This window comes from Prenolepis imparis, unplaced genomic scaffold (assembly GCF_030444845.1).
Source record: "Prenolepis imparis isolate NDT839.2.m4 unplaced genomic scaffold, iyPreImpa1.0 SCAF_1, whole genome shotgun sequence".
NCBI lineage: Eukaryota > Metazoa > Arthropoda > Insecta > Hymenoptera > Formicidae > Prenolepis > Prenolepis imparis.
Window position 1 is genome coordinate 17,177,426 of NW_028141159.1, and position 14,934 is coordinate 17,192,359.

General features: G+C 36.0%; 1 protein-coding gene across 3 annotated transcripts in view; it reads right to left on the reverse strand.

Moving 5' to 3' along the window:
* Positions 1-924: 924 nt before the first annotated feature.
* The window catches only part of Gprk2 (G protein-coupled receptor kinase 2), a 48,609-nt gene continuing 34,599 nt past the window's right edge, over positions 925-14,934 (reverse strand). For all 3 annotated transcript variants that reach the window (XM_083033659.1, XM_083033654.1, XM_083033667.1), the window contains 6 exons: positions 10,576-10,671; positions 9,235-9,592; positions 8,167-9,073; positions 7,704-7,841; positions 6,871-6,999; positions 925-6,464 (listed from right to left, as the gene is read on the reverse strand). In XM_083033659.1, coding sequence (XP_082889785.1) covers positions 6,369-6,464; positions 6,871-6,999; positions 7,704-7,841; positions 8,167-9,073; positions 9,235-9,592; positions 10,576-10,671 — 1,724 coding nt within the window. In that variant the 3' untranslated portion in view covers positions 925-6,368. The remainder of the gene's footprint in view (positions 6,465-6,870; positions 7,000-7,703; positions 7,842-8,166; positions 9,074-9,234; positions 9,593-10,575; positions 10,672-14,934) is intronic.

Consider the following 14,934-nt stretch of genomic DNA (forward strand, 5'->3'; position numbering starts at 1 on the left):
CGATAATCTCCCGTTGCAAAGACACCACCGTCGTATAACGATAAAGATCTAGGCCCGCTTCGAGCGTGACGTCGCATTGCGCGAAAATAGCTTACGCAATTAGTCGTATAAGATAATTGTAACATCGAGATGCAAAAGTATAAGGCTAAATAAGAGGGATATTTTTTGATAATACAATTAAAATACACGCGCGACACACCAGTTCTCTTTCAAAATACGAAATGCTCGTTATCATTTTCCAATAATACTATAATTATCAAATTTTATCGCTGTGTAAAACATCGCGGTGTCACAATTATCTCATGTCGCATTTACATCTTTCGAGACTCCCAGCTACTTATATACATTTGCTACTATTAACTACTATTACACGCGTTAATGCGCCACCGCGATAAGTCAATCAACGCTAAAGTGACGCTCCGTTATCTTGGCATGATGAATACGACATCACAACTGAAGCAACGAGGCATTTATTACAGGTGATGTTGACACGGCAACGGATCGAGGATGAGAGAGGAAAGATGAATGGGGAGACGAGATACGCATAGAGCGATAAGCGTCGCTTCTTCGGCGGAGCTCCGTTTTTCGCGAATATACACGCGATCTTATATTCGCGCCTTACATTAGTATAATACATATACAAGTATCTACTAGTCTGTGTGTCCCGTGCGCTTAATTAATTTCTATTACTCTCACTGACGTATTTACACAGAGAACTGTCGGCCTCCTCTTGCGTATAATATAATATGTTACTCATATATTATTTCCTATATATAAATCCTTCGAGAATGGACGCTGAAAAATTATGCACGACAAATCATCGTCTCAAGTTATCGTTCGCGCGAAAGAAATCCTTATACATTCTCGAAAAAAAATCGCATTAATTCTCGAAGCTTGACAATTTATTATTTTTATACTAATCTGTGAAATCCTAAATTTTTTTATTCAACGGGCCGCGTTGTATACAAAATTACAGAGCAGATCTTACAGGAGAAATAATATATCTGAAAATGATATAAAATATAATCTAAAATAATATAAAAGAATTGTCTATACAATGTTGTCTATCTATGTCAATCAGTTCTAAATTATATACTGGCATATTGGAGGCCGCGTGATACTTGAATCTGTCATTGTCTGTCATCGAAATTATAACACATAGAATCGGACGAACCTAATTAAAATATATCATCGCGATTATTTCATTCGCTTCGCACAATTCGCTTTTCGCATCGATCAATATTTTGATCGTCTTCGAAAGCATGAGCGCTTTGACTATAATACTTTCAACTTGTTTCAAAATACAATCTCCTCTCGTACAACAGACATGACAAACTGGCACAAGCAAGCGTTACCTGCTCAGGCTACTTAGCTATCATCTAATTATCCTTCCAGGATCCTTTCAGTATCCTGCAAAGGTACGGACGAAGACTCGCGTTTTACGAAATGGAATGGAACTACCACATGTTAGTACGACAAATATTAACGCGGAGGATATATCCACATTTCTTCTTAAGTCAAACATTTTTTTTCCATTATTACCCATTAATTAATCTATCATCACTAGAGAAGATTTGGCCTCAAATTTGCTCGACAAGACAATTTGCGTGTGAGTGTAATTATGTACAGGCAACAAGAGCGATATATAATCTGATTTTTCCAAAGTAAGTTTTCCTCTCCTCTTTCGATGAGATTTTAATTACAGAATACCTAATCCGTATCGTGTATGCAATCGCGTCGATGAAATGTTTACACAGATCCATAATTTATATACGAATTGTACAGGAGAAGCGAATGTTAAATTTGCAAAAGTATATTCAGCAATCTATCGTATATATCTATTTATATATCTACGTTACATACATAGGCAAAAAAATATATATATGTATATGTGAATAAGTTACGCGCTTATTTACTTAGAAAAATTATTAAATAATTTGGTATTTCGTGAATATATGTATAATAGTCGGACATCTCTTTCTCGTCGTCTACAATTTACTGTAGACCGTAACAGATCTGTTTAGATCGAAATATCTTACCCGTGTTATTATAAAACGATGAATGCGCGATAGGAAATAACGTCTTAAAAAATATTTCTGAATCATTCGGTATAAATTAACAATGTAGCGTGATTAAACAGGAGACGCTTCGAGAAATCACAGTTGAAAGATGACGAGAAATTCTATACGCTAAAGTGTGAGTTCGTGAGTTGCCGACGCGGAGAGAATAGTTAATCATAAATAATCACAAATTGATTTTATCGTTAAGTAAAATTTTTGCAAATTAAAAATTATTAATTTTTGAACATCTAAGCAACTTAAAGTATCTCCCCGTCAAAGTAGATGAAGATTCTATATAAAATTAATAATTAATTAATTTACGATTTATTGTACTAATCAAATATCGATCTGCAAAGGGATCTTTAGATTTCAAGATCTTTACACAAAATTTAAGAAAAAAAATTTGTCTCTTTTTGTTTAAATTTTAACGAATAGTAATGCTTTCGCGTCCGCGTCGACGATGAGAAAACTATCGTGTGATAGTGCATCATGAGCAAGTGCGTATATTTCGCGATTTATTCGACGAGAGGGATTTTTCACATCTTTATCACACATCGAACTCAAGCTGATTGACATAATCGTTACACATGTGCGATAGAATATTTACAACGTAAATTATATATATTAATAAGATAAGACTCAACTGGGGAAATTTGTTTAACGGTTAACTTAAAAATCATTTCGGTCATTATACTGTATGTACATCCTATCATTTCAATGTCCGATATTATGTGCGCGTTAAAAAATGAACGTCAAATATCAGCAGAGTAAAAAATAATGCCCAGAATTGTGAGAGAAAGAGATCTCGAATTTTTCGTTTGCAAAATGATTATTGCTTCTTAAGTGTTTTAAATTATCTGTGCATATAAAAAGAGAGAGAATTCTTTCTAAAATAAAATAACATTTTTTTCAATATTTTTTTTCAAATTATGATATGTTAATTATATAATATTATAAATCCAAAGTGTTACGTCAAAAGAGAAAATATCTAAATATAGCATGAGAAATGATCAATTCTCCTGGTATTTAACCGAAAGACATTTGACCTCCATTCTTCAATCAGTCTCGCGGTCTCGGTAAATTAGTCTTACTTATTTCAGCATATAATCATCATAAAGAATAATTATCTTAACAATATAGAGCCATGAGAAAAAAATTTGTTCGGAGTGTTGTTCGCGTACGATCGCTAGACACAATTTGTGCATTTAATTGTGAATCGTTGCATCCTAATAACTGATTTTTGCAACTTATATTCGGTTCATCAGGAGCATGATTACAGTGATAATGTGAATGCGCAATTTTTAATTCGACCCATAAAAATTTATCCAAGTCTTTGCTTATCAATTTAAAAAATTCGACTTGAAAATATGGAATATATACCTTTCGTTAATTTATATTAATGTGCGTGAGCCTGTTTGTACGATCTCGTTTGTGCACATCTCTCTTTTTAACACTAATTCCTTTAAGAATGAAAAAGAAAAAAGAAATTACTTACACACTTTTTGTGCCGTTTGTAAATCTAGAAAGAGCTCTTCAAACATTTGCCTTAATTTAATAATTTCGTCTAATTATCTCTCTTTGCAGCTTCTCTCTCTCTCTCTCTCTCTCTCTCTCTCGAGGAAAAGCTATACCGTCTGAGAGCAGATTTTCAAGACTAATTACTATGTGTTCACACAACAATCATTGAGTCAATCTTTTAATAAATGACAGAATTTCACGTTATCGCGTTAAATAAATACACGTTTCACATACGAAAAATGTTAAGATAAAAATAAAATTTTTAAATCTATTTTTTTACTATTACTTTTTATCGATTGATATTATTTTATATTCGAATCTATCGGTGATATCGATATTTTTGCAACAGAGATTCTCTCAACGAGATTAAGAAACGCAATTTCGGATGCATCGACGTTCGCGTCCGAGAGTTTACGAGATGCATTAAAAAGAGGAGCCACCCGACATTCTCGACACGATGGCCCGCGACGACTATCTGCCAGATATGTAATAGCCGAGAACTTCGACGGAAACTCCAATCGTTGGCACGCGAAGCACGATTGGAGGACAGCCAAAGTGCTCGCAAACTGCCCGAAAGTGCGTCGTTAATCCGATCCGTCGCGCGATTCGCGAAATCTTCTCGCTCGTTTCTCGGACTGCGTCGCAGGGATTTATCTGTCACGCGATAGAAAATAAATCGTCAAAATCTAAGGTACTTTGTAATGAAAATAAAACGCGCTTTTAGCATATTATAACAGTACCGTGTCTCCTTTCGATAACTAGGATGGCCTGAAATCTTCGATTTTAATCTAATTTTAACGACAGATTCTTCGAGAGATTTAAAAGTCGACTTTTCTCTCAACACTCTGTGAAAACTTTGTCAGACTCTTTATTTTATCATTAAAATTATATCTAATCATTATATATTCAGGTCGACTTGAATACTGGATCAACTTATCGTGAGATTTTTCCTGTCTTTCTTCGAGATAAAAGAAGATACTAAAAAGATAACGCGACTATTATAATTACGTTTTGAAAAACACTTAAATCAAAGGATATCGAATATCGTCGACGGAAGCAATTTTTGTTTATTACTCTTCATTCCGTATTTTCTGAACACTTGCCCGTTTGAACGTGAACGCCAATCCGCGATTAAACCAAAATCGTACAGTGTGTTAGGCAGCCGAGCAGACGAGCGAGTAGTTCTTGTTATTTAACAAAAAAACCGAAAACATTCCGTCAAGTTTATTTGCATTCGTCATTTGCATTTATCCGACGTCGCAACAATATCGCATCAATATATAACGCTTCTCGGCGCCATCAACTCGGTTGTCATCATTCATCGTTTTCACATTACACGCACGTGCCTTCGACCTCCGGATATATGTATCGGGTTAACGTTTATAAACGAGCGTGCACGCGAGCGTTTATTTGCTTCGCGGTGGTATCGGGTGTCCGCGTTTACCGGTAGCTTAACGTCGCGATATACCATCGCGGGAACGAGCGAGCATCGGCTCACGTGCTCTTTTACGACCTGTCGTTCCACGTGCGAGCCCGCGTTATCGCGCTCGCTCGTCTACGCGCCTCTCTCCTATATTCTATTTCGGCCAACGCGCGAATCTCATCCCAGATCCCTATCGAGCGCGATATTCATAAATCATAAAAGCCATTCGCGCGCTCGTGCGATCCCAAGTTTACGAGTCAAAGTTCTTGGCCATCTAGTTTAATCGCTTCCGACACAATACGACCTTACAAACTGCATATCGGGGTCGTCGTCGACGACCGAAAACTAGACCGGAGCGATTGCGCCTCGAGATTCTCGGAAAGTACTTCAAACGATTCGAATATGAAATGAAGTTATAATATGCGGCATATTCACACACATCTACAATTCCGTACTTGAGCGCCAAGACGATGCTCTTTGATACGACAACGAATTTTTGGATCGTTGAAATAAAAGCGATACCGAAAAAAAAGATCTATCGTATAAGTGCGACGAGAAAAGCGTTCTTTAAAAAAATCAATGTATCATATAAATTAATTATATACGTAGTCTCAATTAAAAAAAAAAAAATTTCGTAAGCACATATAAAAATTTTTTACGTACACAAATGATTGCACATCCGCTTGCAGTTTTTTACACCTAAATGTATACTTGTTCTTCTCATCCCGCCTAAGTTACTTCTCAACTTAAAATATAGCCGAAACTCGAAGATTGAAGATTTCGAGGATTTTATGATTCAACGAAAAATAAGATGCTCCTCGCTGCTACATACTTTGAAAACTAGATTTCCCTCGTATTCTCGATCATCTATGCCGCTTTGAATCCTCGTCCGTCATTCATAAATCGAGACACATCGAGGCTCAATAAAGCAGGTCGATATACGCACAAAAGTGCGTGTCGCGCCCGAGGAAGATATATTTGGTAACGAACGTATACCTACCACCTGACTGTATACAATACTGGCGTGTATGGCTATGTAAACGTATATGCGTGTAGAATCGCGCGAACTCTTGTCGCGCGGATTTCGGATCCGATCTAGTGAATCCAAGAGAATATGTCGGGGATTATGACACTTTGAGTTCGCAGTTGATTTCCTATTAAACGAGCCGTGTAGCCGCATTCGTAAACAATTACCGAGAAGTCGGATGCCGTCGAGAGGAAAAATCGGAGAGATCGGCTTGCTTTTATCACAGCAGCCGCTGGTGGCAACAGCAGCATCTGGACACACGTCATCGTCAGCCGCGGCAACAGTGTCGAAACGGCGACGATGTTGATCGATTCAGGCTGTTATTTGCATTCATCCTGGATCAGCTGGCCGGCATTTCCGAGCTCTGCGTCTGCGACAATTCTTGCAGGTGACACTCCGACAACGGGACTTCTCTTGTGCGAGCGCTCTGTTTTCTCTGCGTAACATATTTTATATATCATTGGAATAACATTTTAATAAAACTTTTTACGACAGTTAAAAAATTAATTTTAATAACGCGTCTAAAAAATATGCCAAACTTTAAACATCGCAATTCTTCAATTACTTTTTTAGTATTTTTGAATTGCAAATATAATATAATTATAAATATAATATAATATAACTATAAATGTAATTATAAACATAATTTTTAATTGCAAATATATAATATAATTATAAATACAATATAAATATATAAAAAATAGTTAAAATTCTTTAAACGTTTCGAAGCATCCTAATCTTTCCGATATATTTTAGATACCCTTTGCGTTTGCTTTATTGTTCAAAATTAGATTTAAATAAATTTAAGAAAATTTTTCAAGGATTCGTAAAACACAAGTTACCTTTCTCCGAAAGGGGAAACAGCCTCTGTCCTCATTATTGGGCGGAGTATGATTTACCAATAAGTCTGCGGTGGGCGTGTTGTTAGGACCTAGTACGTTCAGCTCCTTAAAACACTCAGTCTCTATCATCTGTAAGAGAAGGAAACGAAGACGAGCACGTCAGAGATTGCAGCTCAACGATCTCAGTTGGCGAGGTGCGTGGTGAGTGATTTAAGATCGGCAGAAGCTAAAGGTGGCTCGTGTATAACGCGTCTACGCAGCATTCGCGGCTTTAAATACATCCAGCCCGAATAACGCCAGTGATAACGAGTGCCTCTTGCGCTACCTCTGACGTAGGAAAACACTTTGCTACGTATTTTTCGATCCAAGTGCTTGCATCGTTCTCCAGATGTTGCGGTGCGTGTAATATTTTCGGAAAGTGAAACCGACACTTTCTTCTTCGAGTAATCAGAGAAGTTTCTAAAGCGCAATTAGAGAACAAAACTTTATCGTTGCATGACTTTAAATTTACGCGTTTTTTTTTTAATTTTAGCTCGAGATTTTATCCAAGATATCTAATCTCGGAAGTCACGAAAAGATGTTATATGAGCCTCCTTTACAATTTTCTCGAAAAAAAAATTAATCTTAAATTTGTCAAGAAACTCGCGCATGAGCAGTCGACGAATACAATTTACATTCGCATTATAATGAAGATGTTAAGCGATCGTCTGCCGAGTGTCGCGTAGGACCGATATTATTTTTATGAGAAGGGTCAAAGGTCGCCTTGAGGCGTAACATGTCTTATAATCGGTGATTACGATATGAATGTGTGATGTCTACGGTGTGTCACTTACCTCATTTTGCCATGGAATGGACACGCTGCCGGTATTGAACTTGCTATAGAAGGTATCGTCCGTGGCGTCTAAATTGACACCTTTTACTGTGGAGAACTGCTCGATGTCCAGAACGTCTTTGGCGTAAACCGCGCGAGACTGTAACAATAGGGCGCAACGATTAATGATTTTGAGTCACTTTTAAATCAGTACTTTTATATTATTAGAAAATCAATTCATGCGTTGAAAAATATAACGATAATATATGTATTTTCAATAAAAAATTCATAAATATTATATCAACTTGGCGTAATTATTTATTCGTCGAAATTAAACTTTCATTTTCTTAAGTAAGTAAACAAGATAATTAAGTAAACAAGATGTTCAACGCAAAAACATGCATTAATGAGCGCGAAACGAGAATGAGACAAAAGAAGAGAAACCCAAAGTTTCGATAAGATAATCGATCACAGCGCCTACTTACATCCGGCACAAATGGCGGTTCCCACATACCGGCCTCGACCCTCTTCCAGTTCAAACACTGAAAGAAATCATGGAGCTTCACCTCTTTCGCCCCGTGTCGGCCGCACTTGCAGCCGAGTCTGTTCTTCGGGCTCTTCTTCAGCAACTGCTGACACAGACTCTTGGCATCCTCGCTGAACTTGGGCGAGTACCTCTCCTGATCCTCCTTGACGCGTCTGTCGACCTCCTCGCGTTTGACCTTCTCTTTACGAGCACGAAACGGTGCCTGACCTTCAATCATCTCGTATAACAGGCACCCGAAGCTGAACCAGTCCGGTGAGAAGGTGTATTTCTCGTTGTCGATCACTTCAGGCGCCATGTAACCCACCGTGCCAACCCTACCGCGCACCATATCGCCCTCGGTGATCTCCACCGCAAGACCGAGATCGGATATCCTTACGTGACCGTGATCGTCCAGCAGTATGTTCTCTGGCTTACAGTCCCTGTAGACGATACCCTGAAGATGAAGATGTTCCAGGCCGCACACCACCTCGGCCGCGTAGAATCGGGCGCGATTTATGTCGAAACCTGGCTCACCGCCCATGTTGTAAATGTGGAACTTGAGATCGCCGCCGTTCATGATTGTCAGCACGAGACAGAGCGCATCCTTCGTCTCGTACGCGTACGCGAGCGAGACGACGAACTTGGAGTTGATCTTCTGCAGGATGTTCTTCTCGATCAGTACCATCGACTCGCCCTTCCGCTTCTTGATACGCTTCTTCTCCAGCTTCTTGCACGCGTACATTTTACCGGTGGCGCGCACTTGGCAAGCGCAGACCTCACCGAAACCGCCCTTGCCCAGCACCCGATACATCCGGAAGGTCTTGTACGTCACCGGCTGCGCCTCCAGCCATTTCCACTGGAGATACCTGAAGAGACGTAAGAAAGATGCTTCTAAAATATAGAAACTTTATCGAAATCTCAAAGAATCTATTTACAATCTCTAACATTGTCTACAATTTTGCGTCTTCAAAGTTAATGTTTCCACCGAAACAAATTCATTCTCATTTTTTATAAATTTATATTTTACCTGTAGAAGTAAAAACTGCTGAGAAAAGTCGAGAACGGCTCACCGGCCAAGAAGTTCTTTACGGTCTGCGCGACCTCGACGAAGAGCTCCTTACCGCCGGTACTGAGTCGTTCCTCGCATTGAGAGATCAAGGAGTCGTTCAGGATGTCGACCACTTCCGAACCTTCTCGCTTCAGATATTGCTCGAACAACACCTTCGCCAGCTCGATGCGATTTTCATCTAGCTCGATCTCATACTTCTCGATCGCGTCCAGAAACAGGTTGTAACGATGATAGGCCGGTTTCTTGTCCTGGCAGAACTGTCGAAACAGCAGCCGCCCGATCGGCTGCTGGTCCACCACATAGCCGTACCTGATGTCTATTCGATATCGTGAATTATATAATTATATTCTCATATCGATTCCTTATAATGTTAAAAAATTTAATATAATATTTTTGAAAAAATAATACTTTTACTTCAAATGTATACTTTCTATGCAGATTTAATTCAATTGAAAATTTGATATTTGATTTTTCTTCTTTTTTATATCCTTATAAAAGCGGATTACGTAAACCCTAGAATTCGTCTCCAAGAGATTTCATCTTATCTTTTTTCAAAAGTAGATGAAAATATATTTCTAGATATGTTATGCTCTTAATAAAAGATCATTTCAAATTTTAAATTGAATGCTTTTTGAATATTTAATTTGAATATTATTTGATTATTTCATTTTAATTCTTGTGATATCAAAATTTGCGTTAATTTTATATCGTAAAGTAATATAGATTTATTATTTACCGGCGATTTATTTTATATCGTAAAAAAATATTTTGGCTTCTACATTTTTATTTTAAATTTAAATTAGAGAAATGTCATAATTTAAAAAAATGATAATATTTCGTTATAAAAAATAACGATATATTATTTTACTGTAAAATAATAATCTATTCTAAAATAATTCGCCAAATTTTTATAATATTATAGATAACTTAAAATAATGATACACACAAAGAAATAATTTCATTGAATATTTTAGAGTAGTAGCTTATTTATATATATGAACATAAGAGAGATGCATTCATCCGCGAATTTCGATTAGTTGGAAGAGCGTTATCGGAGTAGGTTAACGGGACACGCAACGAGCGATTGTCTCGTTTCCTCGCTCCCTTGCAATTTTTTTTCCAACAACTGCGCTGCGTGTCGAGACTAATATCGACGAGGCTATCAAACGACTCTTACACGGGACGCTCATTGTGTGTGCGCGACAAAAATTGTGCAAATAAAATATTATTTAGGTAAAGTAGCTTCTCCTAAGATTTTTCTGTCTTCTAGCTTCTATATCTTTGATTTTAAAAACTCACCCAGTTTATCTTTTAGGCCGATGCATTGGGAAATATGTGGGAACTGAAGTATCTTCCGCCATTTCTTACTCTTGCCCTTGTTGCTGTCGCCACCGCCTATGCAGAAAGAAATATGGAAACTTTAAAAAAATGCAAAAGCATCGAAATATGCGAAATATTCATAAATAAATCTTATCATCGTTTGAATATATTACGATAACAACTTATTTAATTTACTGTTTTATTTCTTCACGCTGTCGATTCTTTTTTCTGCATCACTGCGAGCCGTTTCAAATTTCTCATCGGAAATTTTATCATCGCGTAGATTAAAAAAAATTTTTTTCAATTTCCATATATACATCGCTGTACGTTAATTAAAAACGAATACGCGCATAGTTTACTCGTATATGATAGCCATTAATTAGAGATCGAGCGGAATTTGTAGTAATCCCCAATATGCGACTATGCGTGCGTCATATATTGATAGATCTCGAGTCTTCGCACAAAGACAGATTAAAAATAAAATAAAACTATTATTTTATTTTATATTTTAACGTTGTTGATTTTTATTCGATGATAAAGTATCTAGAGAACTAATTGTGTATTTCGAAGAAAAAAATCCGTATTTTGTAGGATAAAATTATTTTGCTAAATATTTTTCACTGCTAATTATTTATTAACATTAACAGTGCACAACATATATGTGTATATACGTACGTAATATCTAATAAAAGCACGCCATTCTAATATTCTTTTAACATAAATTAATCAATAATTTATACGCATTGAAATTATTTCAAAAAATATGCAATTTAAGGAGAGAATTGTACGCGCGAAGACCTTTTTATATCCATTCGATACTGGAGCAGGTGCTTCGCAATCGTCTTCACGGCGGATGGACAGCGAAATACCGGATTGAAAAGTGCCGGAAGTTACGGAATTCACTCAGACAGAGATAACGGCATATTGGATCAATATTACGAGATCTATCCCAGCATTTCGTAGAATTCGAAACGATATTCAACACGAAACCCGTCACGGTGTGGACGCTAAACGAGAAAAAAGTTATTTCATCTCGCCATTCATATAATTCGTCATCGCAAATATGTACAATATTCCTGCATTTTCTCCTATGGAAAACTATTTGAAAAGGGTTCGTTTCTTCATTTAATAAACGGTCAAAAATTTCACATATTATATTTCTTAATAAAATTAATTTTTATATATATCTTTGATAAAATAATACTAATATAAATAATAAGATAAATTGCTAAAATTCAGAATTTTACATATAAAGTAAAATTAGCTAAATTAATGTATTTATTTAAATACACACATATATTTTAATTTAATAAAGATAACAGTTTGTTTAATAAATACAATTTAAAAAATCCTAAATCTTCAGATATCAGTCTAATTGTGATTTTTAAAACTACAATTTATCTATGATGTTTTAAAAGAGAAAAACCGATATTGTTCCGAGTTATGAGCGATCGACAGGCCTTCGACAAACTAAACTTCTGATACGTTTCATTCTCCTTCAACCACGAACCGTGAATCACCTCCTATATAAGGCGTTACTTGCGATGGTAAAGCTCTGACAGCAAAAGACTATCGTGCGCGTTAACAGAAACTTATTAATATCTTCAACGCGGATATTATAACGTTAGATAACGCATTGCAGTATTTTACGCGATTTTATGCATTTGCAGATTTTTTTCTAAACGTACGATCTCTTTAAATACCCGTCACTTTATTATCGGATAAGAATTACGTTGCAAATAAATACAATGGTTTTATATTTTGCTTTTAATCAGTCTCTCTTTGAATGCTAATGCATTGCGAAATTGCGCATTGCAATGCATGTTTTATGCGATATTACACATTGATATGCAGGAATAATGATTTATGACATATTTATATATCATCACATGGAGCGATTTATTATCGAATAAGCTTGCTATTGTAAAAACAGCATGACAATTTGATGAATTTATTACCGAGAATTAAATTACAAGAAATGTCTTGTAAATTGATAGCATACAAAATGTTCATTTATACACTATGCACAGCTCCTTTAATCAATGTACAATCAATTTATTCTTAAGATAAAATATCAAACATTAATATAACTTTTTAGTATTTCTTGTTGTACAGAGAATTTATATATAGTTATTAAGATGAAAATGAATGAGAAAAGTTTATTTAATCCCAAGTGAATTTGCATTAGAATCCAAAATTTAAGGGTTAATTTGAAATATGAAATCGATGAAAGTATATAAATTTCCTAACACTTTGTATCTTCTGTATTTGCGTTAAACGAATTCCAGGAACAACAGAAAGATGTTGTAGCATCGCAGAAAATCTCTCGCACGACGACGGCGGTATCGATCGTGCGGAAAAACGAAAAGCATACGATTAAGCGAAATGTATGGGGGAGAGATGCATGATACTAGAAGTTTTTTGCTTCCATGAACACCTCATTGTACAGGTCCACACACACACACACACACATACACATTCCAAGAAAGCTTAGATCTCTGTTGTACCAAGGTAATAAATTATCTGACAGAAAGTCGATTATATAGAGAACCATATATCAAGGTAAAAACTTTCTATATTTATCCGCGAAGTGCGTTGACAATACGTTAAAAACTTTGACGAATAATAAACGGAAATGTCAATTGGAGAAAATTCGATAAAAATGAACCAGGTAAACTCCAATTCCATATGCAATCAATATACTATTCACTTTTATTATTTGATGAATAATGCATGAGAAATATTAATAACGCAATCTACGACAAAAATTGTACTTTTCTCACTTTGATGAAAAGAAAAAAAAATAAATTGTCATCGATAGATTATTATATTCAATATCGAGAGATAAAGAAAGAGGTGGCACTCACAAAGCTTCGAATAAAATATTCGTTAAGATGGAGAGTCGACTCGAGAGAGTCAAGTAGAGAGTCCGGGTATATCGGTTTATGCTCTCTCTCCACGAGACACCCTGTACTTTGTTGACGTACCACGGGCCTGCTCGTTCGATCCCCAACGAGCGGAAGACGGGGGTCGCGTAGCTCCACCTTCTCTTCCACATCGATGGAGGAAAAGGGAGGAAAACGGGGGAGGAAACGCGCGACGCGGTGCTCCGATGCGTGTGAATTGCATTGCGCGGAACGAGGGCCTGTCCAATGCACGCGCTGCATCCTGCCTACAGAATCTGTCGTATATTTCACCATCAATCGTTAAATGCGATCCGTGAAAAGTATTCGTGACAATAGTATGCGAGTTATGGTAGAAAAATGCGCGTATTTTCATGATCGAAATCTTTTATTTAAAATTTCAACTTTTAATTTCAATTTTTTTAAAATTAATATCGAGATAGGACAACAAATAAATATCAAGTAATCATCTTGAGTAAAAGACACATTTTGAGAAAAAAAATCTTAATTTTTCACTAATTATTTAAATCTTTATTATTAAAGCATAATTTCGAAAAAAAAAAACGTCAGAGTTTGTTCAAATTTCATCTCGTATCTTTTGTAATTAAGACTCAATTGTGTTATTCGTAATGTACCAACTTATGCAACCATTGATGTTATCTAACCGATGTATAATTATGTTGTCACAAAATAAAAAATTACTTGATTTGATTAATTGCGTATAAGAAATAGAGAGAGATGATAAAATAATCAATCATTCGCGCGCATCTTCGAAAAATGTACAAAAGAAAAAAAAAAAGATATCCGATGGAGTCATATAACTGAAAACAATGTTACAGAATTCGAAGCAAGACTGCCTGTATTTAAAATAAATTAATAATAAATTCTGTTTGTGTTCTGATTTTTTCGATTCAGTTCTTTAGCTTAAATAAATTTCTGAAATTTTAACGAAAAATAGACAAGCACGTTGTGTCACGCATTTGTTCGCATATATTTCATCTAACAAATAATATTCGAATAATATATTCACACTCGTTCGCTTTATTAAAATTCTATCAACACTCGCGATTAAGTATACAACGCGATTTACATTACAATTTAAAATAATTGTTATTATCCCAAGCACGTGATAATTTATTCGCGATAACTCGTGTTCCGGTCGTGGAATTTTCTCATGTCTTGTCGTCATCACGTAATTATGTCAGTGTGCGACAGCTACTCTCGTAGCTTCATTTATGATAATTGCATTGCGCGTATCTTCTTTGCTATCATTATGATAATTGAGGTTCCTGGAACTCGATCCGAAACGTAACTTTCGATTATACGAACACGGGTATATGTATATCCATCTCGTGAAATGCATCTTCCCGCAGACAACCGCATAATGTATCGTCTCGTCGTTATTACATTTTTTAACTTGATGTTACAATTTTAT